The sequence below is a fragment of the Pseudorca crassidens genome, chromosome 2 (genome assembly GCF_039906515.1).
Source record: "Pseudorca crassidens isolate mPseCra1 chromosome 2, mPseCra1.hap1, whole genome shotgun sequence".
In the NCBI taxonomy this organism is placed as follows: Eukaryota; Metazoa; Chordata; class Mammalia; order Artiodactyla; family Delphinidae; genus Pseudorca; species Pseudorca crassidens.
Window position 1 is genome coordinate 32,675,113 of NC_090297.1, and position 12,596 is coordinate 32,687,708.

Below are 12,596 nucleotides of genomic sequence, written 5' to 3' on the forward strand. Positions count from 1 at the left end.
CTCAGAGAACCCTGGGGGGAGGGTCTGGGTGGGTCGCTACTTCCGCACACGCGCAGTGGGGACCTCAGGAAGTGTTTTCGATCCTCCATGTGTTTCAGTACTGAGCGGCGGGTGAGCTAGAAGGGCTTGAGGGACAGGTGGAGAGCAGAGACCGGCTTCTCAGTTCATGTGAAGAAAGCAAAATTGTAGGTAACTCCTATGCGCGGGGTCATTTGGCTCAGAGGAAGCCGAGTAAGGGCTGGGCTCCTTTCTGCTCAGGTCTGGCTGGGGCGTGGCGGGCCAATCTGCGTTGCTGTGCTGTAGGTAGTGCGGCCCGCGTAGGGAGCCCCCGCCTGTGCGTTGAACCGTAACTCATCTCATTCCACAAGATTTTTGACTCGCCGAAGGCAGTAAACCCCTTCAAAGCGGCGGGGAAGAGAATCAATACAGCCAGTGCCAGACACTGTTAAGCACATTATTTTAAAGTATTGGCATTTGTTTATCACGATGACTTTGTAAGTGTACTCATCGTTTTACAGGGAGGTATGAAGCTGCTTCAAATCACACAGCTAGTTAGTGGAGGAGCGAGTATTCAAACTCAGTGCCATTTTACCCAAATTTCATTATTTTTGCAACATAGTACTTTGCCTAAAACAAAGAGTTAGTTTGTATTCTTCTTGAGGAGTGAATGCTAAATGAACTTCAACTTGTGATCATTGTTATTGAGAGAACTCTTGGTGTCTCTGCAGGAAGACTGTGTAATTGAACCTGAGGGTCCCTCTTGCGTATTCCTGCCTGTTTCAGTTTCCAGCGGCCCTGGTTAAAATCTACAAAAAGCCAACCTAGGGCCACAGGATGGTGAGTTTAAAGAATCGCGGCCCAACGTGAAGGTTCCTGTTGAAGGAGTGTTGCTTCTCCATCAGATTAACCCCGGGAAGAGGCTCTCCTGACCTGTGACATTTTTACCCCATTTCAGTTGAGACAAGAATCAACTTCTGTCTCTACTATCTAGTGAGAGTAGGGCTTGACTCATGGCATTACATGTAAGTACCATCAAGGACTGTGTTTATGGAGGTGTTGTCCCAAATGTTTGAGGAAAGAGGTGAGAATTACAGAAAATGAAGTATGGCTTTATGTGGTCAGGCTCCACAGGAAAATGAAACTCACAGGAGGAGAATGAGGGTATGGTCAAGGGAAAGAAGAATCAAGAGCTACTACAGAAGAAATTCTGCTGCTTTCCTAAACACATTTATTCAGTCCCCCTCTCTCTTTCTCTCTCTCTCAGGTTCTCACAAACACACATTCACACCAGTGCGTTTCCTTCCTCATTGCTTCCTTCACAATTAAGCTGGCTCCTTAACTATTTTAGTTGTCATATTTGCCCTTTGGGGTTATGCTGATTCCCTTTCTCCCCTTACGTAAATGCAGAACTAGTTTACAGAGTAATGACAGCCTCAAGATGCTAGAAGGACTTCGGAGTCTTCTGGTTCTGCTTCTTCATTTAAAGGAGATGGCAATTGAGTGCTAGAGTCCCACAGCTTGTTAATGGCTGAGTCAGGCCTGAAATCCAGTCTTCAATTCCCAGACTGTTCTTTTTCCTGCATCACAGTTCAGAAGTTTTGCCACGGGTCTTACCTGGTGGTGCAGTGGTTAAGAATCCGCCTGCCAATACAGGGTACACGGGTTCGAGCCCTGGTCCGGGAAGATCCCACATGCCGCGGAGCAACTAAACCCGTGTGCCACAACTACTGAGTCCCTGTGCCACAACTACTGAAGCCTGCGTGCCTAGAGCCCGTGCTCTGCAACAAGAAAAGCCACCGCAATGAGAAGCCCGTGCACTGCAATGAAGAGTAGCCCCCACTTGCCACAACTAGAGAAAGCCCACGGGCAGCAACAAAGACCTAGTGCAGCCAAAAATAAAAATAATAAAAATTTTTAAAAGTTTTGCCGCACCGCAGCGGCATGCAGGATCTTAGTTCCCTGCCCAGGGATTGAACGGGTGCCCCCTGAAGTGGAAGTGTGGAGTCTTAACCACTCGCCTGCCAGGGAAGTCCTCTGCATCACAGTTCAGCTGGGCCAAAGTTGCTTAATAAGTTTCTTTTGAAAACATGTAACAAGGAGTTTGAGTCATTCAGCAAATGTTTGCTGAGTGTCTGTTGTGGACCAAACACCATTCTGCTACTTGGTGCTCCACAGTGAGCAAAATAGAATCTATGTTTTTCATGGAGGTAGAGAAACAAAAATCAAACAGATACACAATCTGTCATTTGATAGTAGGTGCAATGGAGAAAAAGACAGAGTAAGGGTGTACAGAGTGGTGGTGACCATGAGCAAGGAAGCTCTTTTATCTGAGGTTGTCAAGAAAAGCCTCACTGCTAAGTGACCTGTAAGCAGAGACCTGAAGGAATTTAGAGAGTGAGCTGTGCAGTATCTCGATTTTTCCCTGTGGGAGAACAGCCCAGGCAGAAGAGATGTGCAGAAATCCTGAGTAATCATCCTTGGTATTTTGGAGGAAGAGCAAGAAAGCTGAATGTCTGATCAGAGTGACTATAGGAGGGTGCTTGAAGGATTGAAGCAGATGAGGTTAGAAGAGGTGGAACCAAGATGTTGTAGGGCATTATAGACCTTTGTTTAAATTTTACATGTATATTTTTAAACTGTATATATTTACATGTATGTGTATATGTATGTATTTGAAAAAATAATACAGTGTAAACACTTAGAAAGTACAAATATGTAAAAAAATAAAATAGAAGTTACATATGATTCTGCTGTCTTTACAACCCTAAATAACAATTATTTACATTTTGGTAAATAGCTATTATTTATTTGCAGAGACCACCAAGCTTGTGTGTCTCTGTATCTGCATACATATTCTTTTAAAAGGGGAGGGGAGGATCATGTTATATATATATATATTTTTTTTTTTTTTTTTTTTTTTTTTTTGCGATACGCAGGCCTCTCACTGTTGTGGCCTCTCCCATTGCGGAGCACAGGCTCCAGACATGCAGGCTCAGCGGCCATGGCTCACGGGCCCAGCTGCTCTGCGGCATGTGGGATCTTCCCGGACCGGGGCACGAACCCGTGTCCCCTGCATTGGCAGGCGGACTCTCAACCACTGCGCCACCAGGGAAGCCCCCATGTTATATATTTTAACGTACTTTTTTCACCTACAAATATAAATGGAACCTCTTTCCAAAGCAATATCTTTCTACAGCATCTTTTTTTTTAATCAATACTGTTAATGGACATTTAAGCTATTGTCTGTGTTTTCGTATTATAAGCAATGATATAAAAACATTTTTCATCTCTCCCTTTCTCCCCTTTTTTATTTTTAAAAATAGTCACAGTCTTATTGAGTGCTTACCACATATTGTTCTGAGTGGTTTCCATGTATTCACTTATTTAATCCTCATAAAAATCCTATGATGCGTGTACTATTATCATCAGCATTTTGCGGATAAGAAAACTGAGGTATAGAGTAGTTAAGTGACTTTCTGAGGGTCATTGCTGCTAGTAAGTGGAGTAGCTGAATTTGAACTCGGTTGCCTGGCTCTAGAACTCAGGCTTTTAATCTTCATATCCATCAATTTTTATTTCTTTGGGATAAGTTTCTGGGAGAAAAGAAATCACTAGATCAGAAATTAACAATAAATTGTAATAGATCAATGGGCAGAAATGTATACATCTACCCAAGAGAGACCATCCTTATCCAAGTTTCCTGTGATCATATCAGGATTAAAAGTGGACAAGTTGGTCTTTCTATATAACATGGACTTCCCTGCTTGTTTGACAGGTCATTCTTCCCCCAGTAGCCTTTTTTGTAGCTGGCACATAGGTACTTATTTATAGGCTGGAAAGGCAGGGGACTCCCCCTGTCTTGTTTTCGTAGATCGGTGTCCTTTCTCATGAGCCACAGAAAGCGACCAACTTCCAGGCAAGATATCCATCCATCCATACGTCTATCCATCCATTTATTCATTCAAATTCCACTTTGCTTTCTGGTGAATTTGAAGTGACTTGTAAAGCTCCATATATTAAAGTGGAAAAGTATTAATAGGTAAGAATATAAATGGGAAAAATATAGATTGAAATTTAAATTGAAGAAAAATTAGAAAATTGATATAGAGGCCATAGGGTCTGCACATACTTTGTAATGTTGAGATGCAAATTTATGCTTAATCTTGGCACTCATAAAAACAGGATACCCAATCAGTGAAGTTATTGGCCATGACCTAGAGAATAAGGTATAACAATTCCATAGATAAAGATTTTCTTGGAACTTATCGTGAAAGAAAAAAATTTGATGATTTATCATAAATGAGTAGCCGTTTTCATATGACTGTTTTTCAGTGTCCCTTTGTATAAGCAGAATACATGAGGCCAAGACAATGCTCAGTGAACTTAGTATTATCTTATTCCTTCTCTTCCTCTCCCTCTCTCCATATATATGTACGTATACGTATGTATATATACGTATGTGTGTATATGTATATAGTGGGACAGTTTTTTTTTTTTTTTTGCGGTACGCGGGCCTCTCACTCTTGTGGCCTCTCCCGTTGCGGAGCACAGGCTCCGGACGCGCAGGCTCAGCGGCCATGGCTCACAGGCCCAGCTGCTCTGCGGCACGCGGGATCTTCCCAGACCGGGGCACGAACCTGTGTCCCCTGCATCGGCAGGCGGACTCTCAACCACTGCGCCACCAGGGAAGCCCAGTGGGACAGTTTTAATATGATTTTCTTCTATCACAAATTTTAATTCTAAATCAAGTACATAGTTTTTAGTTATTCTAGGTAACTTACTGCAAACTCTGAACATATGAACATAATTAGAGGAATTGGTCAGAATCTCCTCCACGTGCCCCAGTGGTGCTCACTTCAGGTCGAAGATGAATGTACTATTACAGGGATCAGTGACATTCCAGGATGTGGCCGTGGACTTCACCCTGGAGGAGTGGCAGCTGCTGGGATATTCTCAGAGGAAGCTGTATTGGGATGTGTTGCTGGAGAACTTTAGAAACCTCATCTCAGTGGGTAAGGACAACTTCCCTGTGTAACTCAGGATATACTAATAGTACCCTTCCTTTAAGACTTGAGAAACCTGTGAACATTCTGAAGCATTAGTAAGTTTGACCCTGAATTTTAGTGGTCAAAGAATCTTTTTCTTTGTTTTTGCTATTTCTGTTTGTCTATTTATGGCCGTGTTGGGTCTTCTTTGCTGCGTGCGGGCTTTCCATTTCTCTAGTGTGGCGAGCAGGGGCTTCTCTTCGTTGTGGTGCATGGGCTTCTCATTGTGGTGGCTTCTCTTGTTGCGGAGCACGGACTCTAGGCGCGTGGGCTTCAGTAGTTGTGGCACATGGGCTCAGTAGTTACGGCTGCGAGCTCTAGAGAGCAGGCTTGGTAGTTGTGGTGCACGGGCCTCATTGCTTCTCGGCATGTGGGATCTTCCCGGACTGGGGCTCGAACCCTTGTCCCCTGCATTGGCAGGCGGATTCTTAACCACTGCGCCATCAGCTTAGTCCGGTCAAAGATTCATAATCCCCTTTGGGGATCAGGTAGTATGTTTAATGTTTCTGCCTCCCAAATGAAGAAGGGTCTTTTCTGTTCTAAAGCATGTTATCTTCACAGGCCCTAAGACTCCAGGAGGCAAACCCAAATTGTGAGGTAGTCGTTTGTTCCTAGCACTTTGTCCCCAGTTCTGTGTTGTTTCCCATGAACAGGGTGTCCAGTCACCAAAACAAAAGTGATCTTCAAGGTGGAGCAAGGACAAGAGCCATGGATGGTGGAGGGAGAGAACCCACGTTGGCGCTCTCCAGGTGAGTCAGAGAAAGCAGGTAGATGGGAGTCTCTGGAACTGAGATCCCAGTTGGTGAGTGAGGGACAGGCACCTCTGAAATACTTTTCAGGAAGCACGTCTTAAAACCACACACCTTTGAAAGTGACTGGGTACACCTGACACAACATCCTCAGATCCCCAGGTGACACCTTCACTTCCACTCTTCCACGTGGCCGCTCTTTCTGTTTCTCAGCTCTTGTGTGGGAGGATGTCCTTCCTCTCCGCTCTGGCTCCTCGCGCTGCCTGTTCCATCGAGGTGCTTGTTGGTTCTCTCAGTCCCTAGAATCCTCATTCTTCTTCCCTCCTCAACATGGTGGCAGATCTTTCCATACATCTGTTTCTAATAATGTAATCAGATTGTGTTTATTTGAGAAATAAGGAATGAGGTAAGAGTCCAATTGTTACACTAATAAGGTTCTCCCTTGATGGAAGGCAATCTCAGAAACAGTGAAGAATTGCCTTCTCCTCCATTTTCCCTAACATTATTATATCAGTGGACTTAGCATTTGTAGGGTTTTGAGCAGTGATTATGTTGTTTTGGACACGGTGTGGCACCATGGTAACAGTAGTCAGAGTTAACTTTCTTAACCACACAGTATATAAAGGCAAAAGTTGGTAAAGCCTAGCAGTCTTATGGTTCAGATCCCCAGAAATAATGGAATCTGTATGTGTGGAAACCAAAATGTGAAATTTGAGTTAAAGAGTGTGGTGTCAGGGGCAAAGCAGAGTTTTGGAGGCTAGTACATCTGGAAGGTTGAAAGAGGTTATAAAAAAAATAGGATTATTTATCAGGAAAAATTCTTATCGAGTAGTAGAAATAACTGATGATAGAAGCAAAAGAATTGACATCTGGTCTCTTTTCAACGTTCTGCTGAGCCTCTGTGTTCCTGGGTATGTGTAGGCATTGGAGAATGAATCCTAGCTAGAAGTGGAGTTGGAGAACTTTCTACAAATAGTCCTCAACTGTGGCTTGGGTGGCTAGAGAGGATATAGGAAAGTGCCTATAGGTAAAAGGGAGTTAATGGCTTGACAGTTCTTTGGTGGTTGTGTGCAGGATGAGGAAGGAGAAGGAGAAGTGTGTGAAGGAGACTCGGGAGCATCCTAACAGGATAACTTAATTCTTAGATGTTGTAGATTTTGACTTGGTCAAATTTCCCCAACCCAGTCTAGCTCTTCTCATTTCTCAGAATGCCTTTATCTCCTTGTTCCCCTGGTTACCCTCCTCATTCATTCCTCTGAAATGGCTCTCCCCATTCTCAGAGCTACTCTGCATCCTTGTTAAGAGCCCTTTTTAACTTTCTTTGTCACTGTTATAACATTACTTTGTACCTGTTTTACCATTTTTCACAGAATGGAAAGTCATATTTATAAATAGAAAAAGCTACTTGATCTCATTATTGTTTTCCAGAAGCCTCCATTTCAGCAGTTTCTTCTTAATGCCCAGGGCAGGACAAATACAGATCTCTTTTTCGTTTTGTAGTCCAGAATGGGAGACTAGACCTGAAACCAGAGACTTCTTGCATGTGTGTGGTAGAAAAAAATGCATAATATGAAACTTACCCTCATTGGCAAACTTTTAAGTGTATAGTACAATATGGTTAACTGTATGCACATTGGTGTACAGGGGATCTCTAGAACTTCCTCATCTTGCAGGACTGAAATTCTAAACCCATTGAACAACTCGCCATTTCCCACTCCTCCCTGCCCCTGGCAACCACTACTCTACTTTCTGCTTATATAGGTTTGACTATTTTAAATACCTTATGTAAGTGCTATCATGCAGTTTTTGTCCTTCTGTGACTAGCTGATTTCACTTAGCCTAATGTCCTTGAGGTTCATCCATGTTGTATCATATGAAGGATTTCCTTCTTTTTTAAAGTATGTATATACCATATTTCCTTTATCCATTCATCTGTCAGTGGACATTTAGATTGTTTCCAACTCTTGGCTATTGCAAATAATGCTGCAGTGAGCACAGGAGTGCTAATATCTCAAAGAAATCCTGTTTTCAATTTTTTTGATAAATACCCAGAAGTGGGATTGCTGGATCATATGGTGGTTCAATTTTTGATATTTTGAGGAAACTCCATACCATTTTCCATAGTGGCTGTACCATTTTACATGCACACCAACAGTGTACCAGAGTTCTAATTTCTCCACATTCTTGCCAACACTTGTTATTATTTTTTTAATAATGGACATCCTAACAGGTGTGAGGTGATATCTTATTGTGGTTTTGAATTGCAATTTCCTGATGATTAGTGATGTTGAGCATCTTTTCATATACCTGTTGACCATTTGTATGTCTCCTTTGGAGAAATGTCCATTAAAGTTCTTTGCCCGTTTTTTGCTATTGAGTTGTAAGTGTTCCTTATATATTTTGGATATTAACGACTTATCCAATATATGTTTTTAAAATAATTTTTCCCATTCTGTAGGTTGCCTTTTCACTCTATTAATTGTTTCCTTTTCTTGATGGAAACTTTTTAGTTTACTGTAGTACCACTTGTCTATTTTTGCTCTTGTTGTCAGTGCTTTTGGTTCCCTATCCAAGAAATCATTGTGAGCACCAATATTCTGAAGTTTTCCCCTACCTTTTCTTCTAGGAATTTTATAGTTTCAGATCTTATGTTTAAGTCTTTAATACATTTTGAGTTGATTCTTGTTTGTCGTGTAAGATTGGGGTCCAATTTCACTCTTTTACATGTGGGTATCTGGTTTTCCCAGCACTATTTGTTGAAGAAACTATTCTTTCCCCATTGTGTTGTCTTGGCACACTTCTTGAAGAACATATATGTGTGGGCTTACTTCTGGGATCTCTATTCTTTTCTGTTGGTCTATATGTCTGTCTTTATGCCAGTACCATAAAGTACAGTTTTGATTACTGTAACTTTGTGATGTGGTTTCAAGACAGGAAATGTGAGGCCTGCTGCATTTTTCTTTCTCAAGATTGTTTTGGCTCTTGGGAGTCCTTCATCGTTCCATATGACTTTTAGAATTGCTTTTTCTTTCTTTTTTTTTTTTTTTTTTTTAGTTAATTAATTTATTTTTAAATTTATTTTTGGCTGCATTGGGTCTTTGTTGCTGTGCAAGCCCAGACAAGGGCTCGAACCCTTGTCCCCTGCATTGGCAGGTGAATTCTTCTTTTTTATATATATATAAATTTATTTATTTATTGATTTTTGGCTGCATTGGGTCTTCATTGCTGTGCACGGGCTTTCTCAAGTTGTGGCGAGCGGGGGCTACTCTTCGTTGCAGTGCGCGGGCTTCTTATTGGGGTGTCTCCTCTTGTTGCAGAGCATGGGCTCTAGGCACGTGGGCTTCAGTAGTTGTGGCACATGGGCTCAGTAGTTGTGGCTCGCAGGCTCCAGAGTGCAGGCTCAGTAATTGTGGCACACAGGCTTAGTTGCTCCGCAGCATGTGGGATCTTCCCAGACCAGGGTTTGAACCCATGTCCCCTGCGTTGGCAGGCGGATTCTTAACCATTGTGCCACCAGGGAAGTCCCGGCAGGATGATTCTTAACCATTGCACCACCAGGGAAGGCCCCTAGAATTGCTTTTTCAAATTCTGCAAAAAATTCCACTGGGCTTGCACTGAATCTGTAGATACATTTGGGTACATTTGGGACATTTTAACAATAGTCCATGAACACAGAAAATGGAAAATGTCTTTCCATTTATTTGTGTTTTCTTTAATCTCTTTCAGAAGTGTTTTGTAGTTGTCAGTGTACAGGTCTTTCATCTCCTTGGTTAAGTTTATTTTATTCTTTTTGATGCTATTGTAAATGGATTGTTTTCTTAATTTCCTTTTCAGATTGTTTGCTTTTAGGGTATAGAAAGACAACTGATTTTTGTATGTTGATTTTGTATCCTACAACTTTGGTGAATTTATTAGTTCTAACAGTTTTTTCATGGAATCTTTAGGGTTTTCTGAATACAAGATCATGTCATCAATGAACAGAGATTCTTTTACTTCTTCCTTCCCCATTTGGATGTTTTTTTTCTTTTTCTTACCTAATTGGTCTAGCTAGGACTTTAGTACTATGTTGACTAGAAGTGGTCAGAATAGGCATCCTTGCCCTAAAACATAGACTTTAAAAATTTCTTTCTATTACATGATATTGGAAGGAGTAACTGAGAATGTTTCATTTTACTCCTTTTTAGAAGTTATCTGCTTACTTGATGATGAGCTAGAGGGACAGGAAGGAGAAGGAAGCAAAGACAGTTTTTTGAACCAAGGTATGTTCACCTTCAAGAAAACACTGACCAATGAGACAGTCCAAAATTGTAATCTGAATATAAATTTTATTTCTTCAAGAGAAAAACAGCATAAATGTGAATCAAATGGAAAGTGTTTGCAACCTAACTTATACTTTCTTAGTTATAATAAAAGTTATATCAGAGAAAACTCTCATGAATACAAGGAATGTGGAAAAGCCTTCAAAAACAAGTTGTGTCTTATTAGACATGAAAAAAAGCACAGAAGGAAAAAAACCTTTGGGTGCAGTGAATGTGGGAAAGCCTTCCAAAAGAAGTCTCATCTCATTAGACATGAAAAAAAGCATACAAGGAAAAAAATAACCTTTGAATGCAGTGACTGTGGGAAAGCCTTTAACAGTAAGGGACACCTTGCAGCTCATCAAAAAATTCATAGTGGAGAGAGACCCTTTGTGTGCAGTGATTGTGGGAAAGCTTTTACGCATAAAGCACAACTCGTGGTCCATCAGAGACTCCACACTGGAGAGAAGCCTTATGAATGTGGTCAATGTGGGAAATCATTCACCTGGAACTCTTCCTTTACTCAGCATGTGAAATCACACACACCCGAGAACTCATTTGAATGTAAGGAGTGTGGGAAAAGCTTCAGGTACAGTTCATCCCTTTATAAACACTCCAGAATCCATACAGGCGAGAAACCGTACCGATGCAGAGAATGTGGCAAAGCCTTTGCAGACTCATCAGTGTTGGTCATGCATCAGAGAATTCATACAGGCGAGAAACCCCACGGGTGCACTGAATGTGGCAAAGCCTTCATCAAGAGATCACATCTCCTTAAACATTACTCAACTCACAGCAGAGCAACAAAATAAATGCAACACATGTGCGAAATCTTTTAACTAGAAGACACATCTTATTCTCCATCAAAGAAGTCATAAAAACAAGGGAGCTTTGTAAATGTGGGAAAACTTAAAATTAGCCTTTTACTGAAGCAGCAAAGAATTCATCATGAGAAAAACCCTATCAGTTGAATAAATGTGGAAAAGCATGTTCTGAAATTCATGTTCTGTAAGTGATATTACTAATTTTATTGAAAAGATTGCAGAAAATTTTGAGCTACAGACAACTTTACAGTAAAACTGAGGAAGTTGTGAAAAAATTGAATAATTAAGGCATCAGACTGACTATAATTGCATGTGTACACTGCCCCTGATTTATGATTTTTACACAATTTATACAAATGTCTGCATTGCTTAAGAAATTTGTATAACCATGGGTTTGAAATATATGCTATGCACATTATACAAAATTTTATCTGTTGTAACGATGGTTGCATAACATTGTGAACGTACTTAATGCCAATGAATTGTACACTTAAAAATGGTTTAGATAGTACATTTTATGTTCTGTATATTTTGATACAATAAAAAATGTATAAATAAAACTTGAACCCCTTCTAAAATTATATCTATTAAGATCTCTGGGAAACACCATCATTGTCTCTTCAAAGCCTAAAATCACCGTAACCAGATTGCCAAATATAAATGAAATAATACGGTTTATTATGTAGGATGAAGGTCAGTGCTATGAACTTGATCTCTAACCATTTCGTGGCACTTATGAATAGTTACGGCAGTTGTTACTGAGCCTTCTTGAGCCTCCTCTTAAATAATAGTCAGGGACAGTTATGAAGTCGTCTGCTCTGCTCAGCTGAAGACATTGTGTAATATGTTTTCTTCTCTGTGCACAATGTGTGTGTGTGCATGTGTGTGTATGTGCGTGTGTGTATTTAATCCTGATTAACCGGACACTGAAGAAAGAAAACAGCTGTGTTCTGTATTACTCTAAGCACTTAGTATAGGGAAAGAGGCATTTCTCCAGATAAATAGTCATAAATAAAATCCATCCTATTTTACTGGAGTGGCTACATAAGTAGGAGTGAACCTAAAGCAGTATATAACTGGGGTACTTAGTTTAGAAAAATTAGGTGTCATAATACTTTGTGAGACCTCTGGAAGGAAATTATTAAAATCAATATTATTGATTAAAATAAAATTAAATTGTCTATATTATTATTAAAATCAATTATTACCTTTTTGTTTAGGAAATCAATTCAGAGATATCTCAGGCTTGTTTGGAAATTTCCAGGTGACTACCATAGGTATCATATCAAGCTATATTGAAAAGTGTTTCTGCTTCCTTGAACTTCTTAGCAGTTCTTTTATAATTTGACATTACATAAATTCTGTGTATTCCCTTTAAAGACACATGAACTCACAATGATTTAAGTGAAAAGTCTGTATTTCACTTTAAGTGTTGCTTGCTAATATGAGTCTTTAAACCCTTTCTTCAGACTTGGTTGAAGCTTAGGTACTGCATTGAGCTTGAACCTATATTCACAAAATCAGGTTTTCTCTTGTAAGCATAAGTTTTGGGATTATATGTGTGAACTTGGAATTGTTTTCCCTCATTAACATTTTTGCAGGGTGATGATGACAAAGACGTGAATGAGAGTGATTTTCTGAATATCCATCAAATCTAAGTGAAGCCTTGTCTTACAGAGT

At 40.4% G+C, this 12,596-nt stretch overlaps 1 protein-coding gene across 1 annotated transcript; it reads left to right on the forward strand.

Annotated features, from left to right (window-relative positions):
• The first annotated feature begins 28 nt into the window (after positions 1–28).
• LOC137218575 (zinc finger protein 684-like) lies at positions 29–11,482 on the forward strand. Its single transcript, XM_067725659.1, has 5 exons — positions 29–185; positions 729–837; positions 4,868–5,012; positions 5,699–5,794; positions 9,979–11,482. Exons 2-5 carry the CDS (start codon positions 835–837, stop codon positions 10,902–10,904), a joined length of 1,170 nt encoding a protein of 389 aa, XP_067581760.1. The 5' UTR covers positions 29–185; positions 729–834; the 3' UTR covers positions 10,905–11,482.
• Positions 11,483–12,596: the final 1,114 nt, after the last annotated feature.

Excerpts from the sequence above, each read along its gene's own strand:
- LOC137218575 (XM_067725659.1), top strand. Across the intron at positions 5,013-5,698 it reads TAGAAACCTCATCTCAGTGG|GGTGTCCAGTCACCAAAACA; the intron begins GTAAGGACAACT and ends TCCCATGAACAG. Across the intron at positions 5,795-9,978 it reads CCCACGTTGGCGCTCTCCAG|AAGTTATCTGCTTACTTGAT; the intron begins GTGAGTCAGAGA and ends ACTCCTTTTTAG.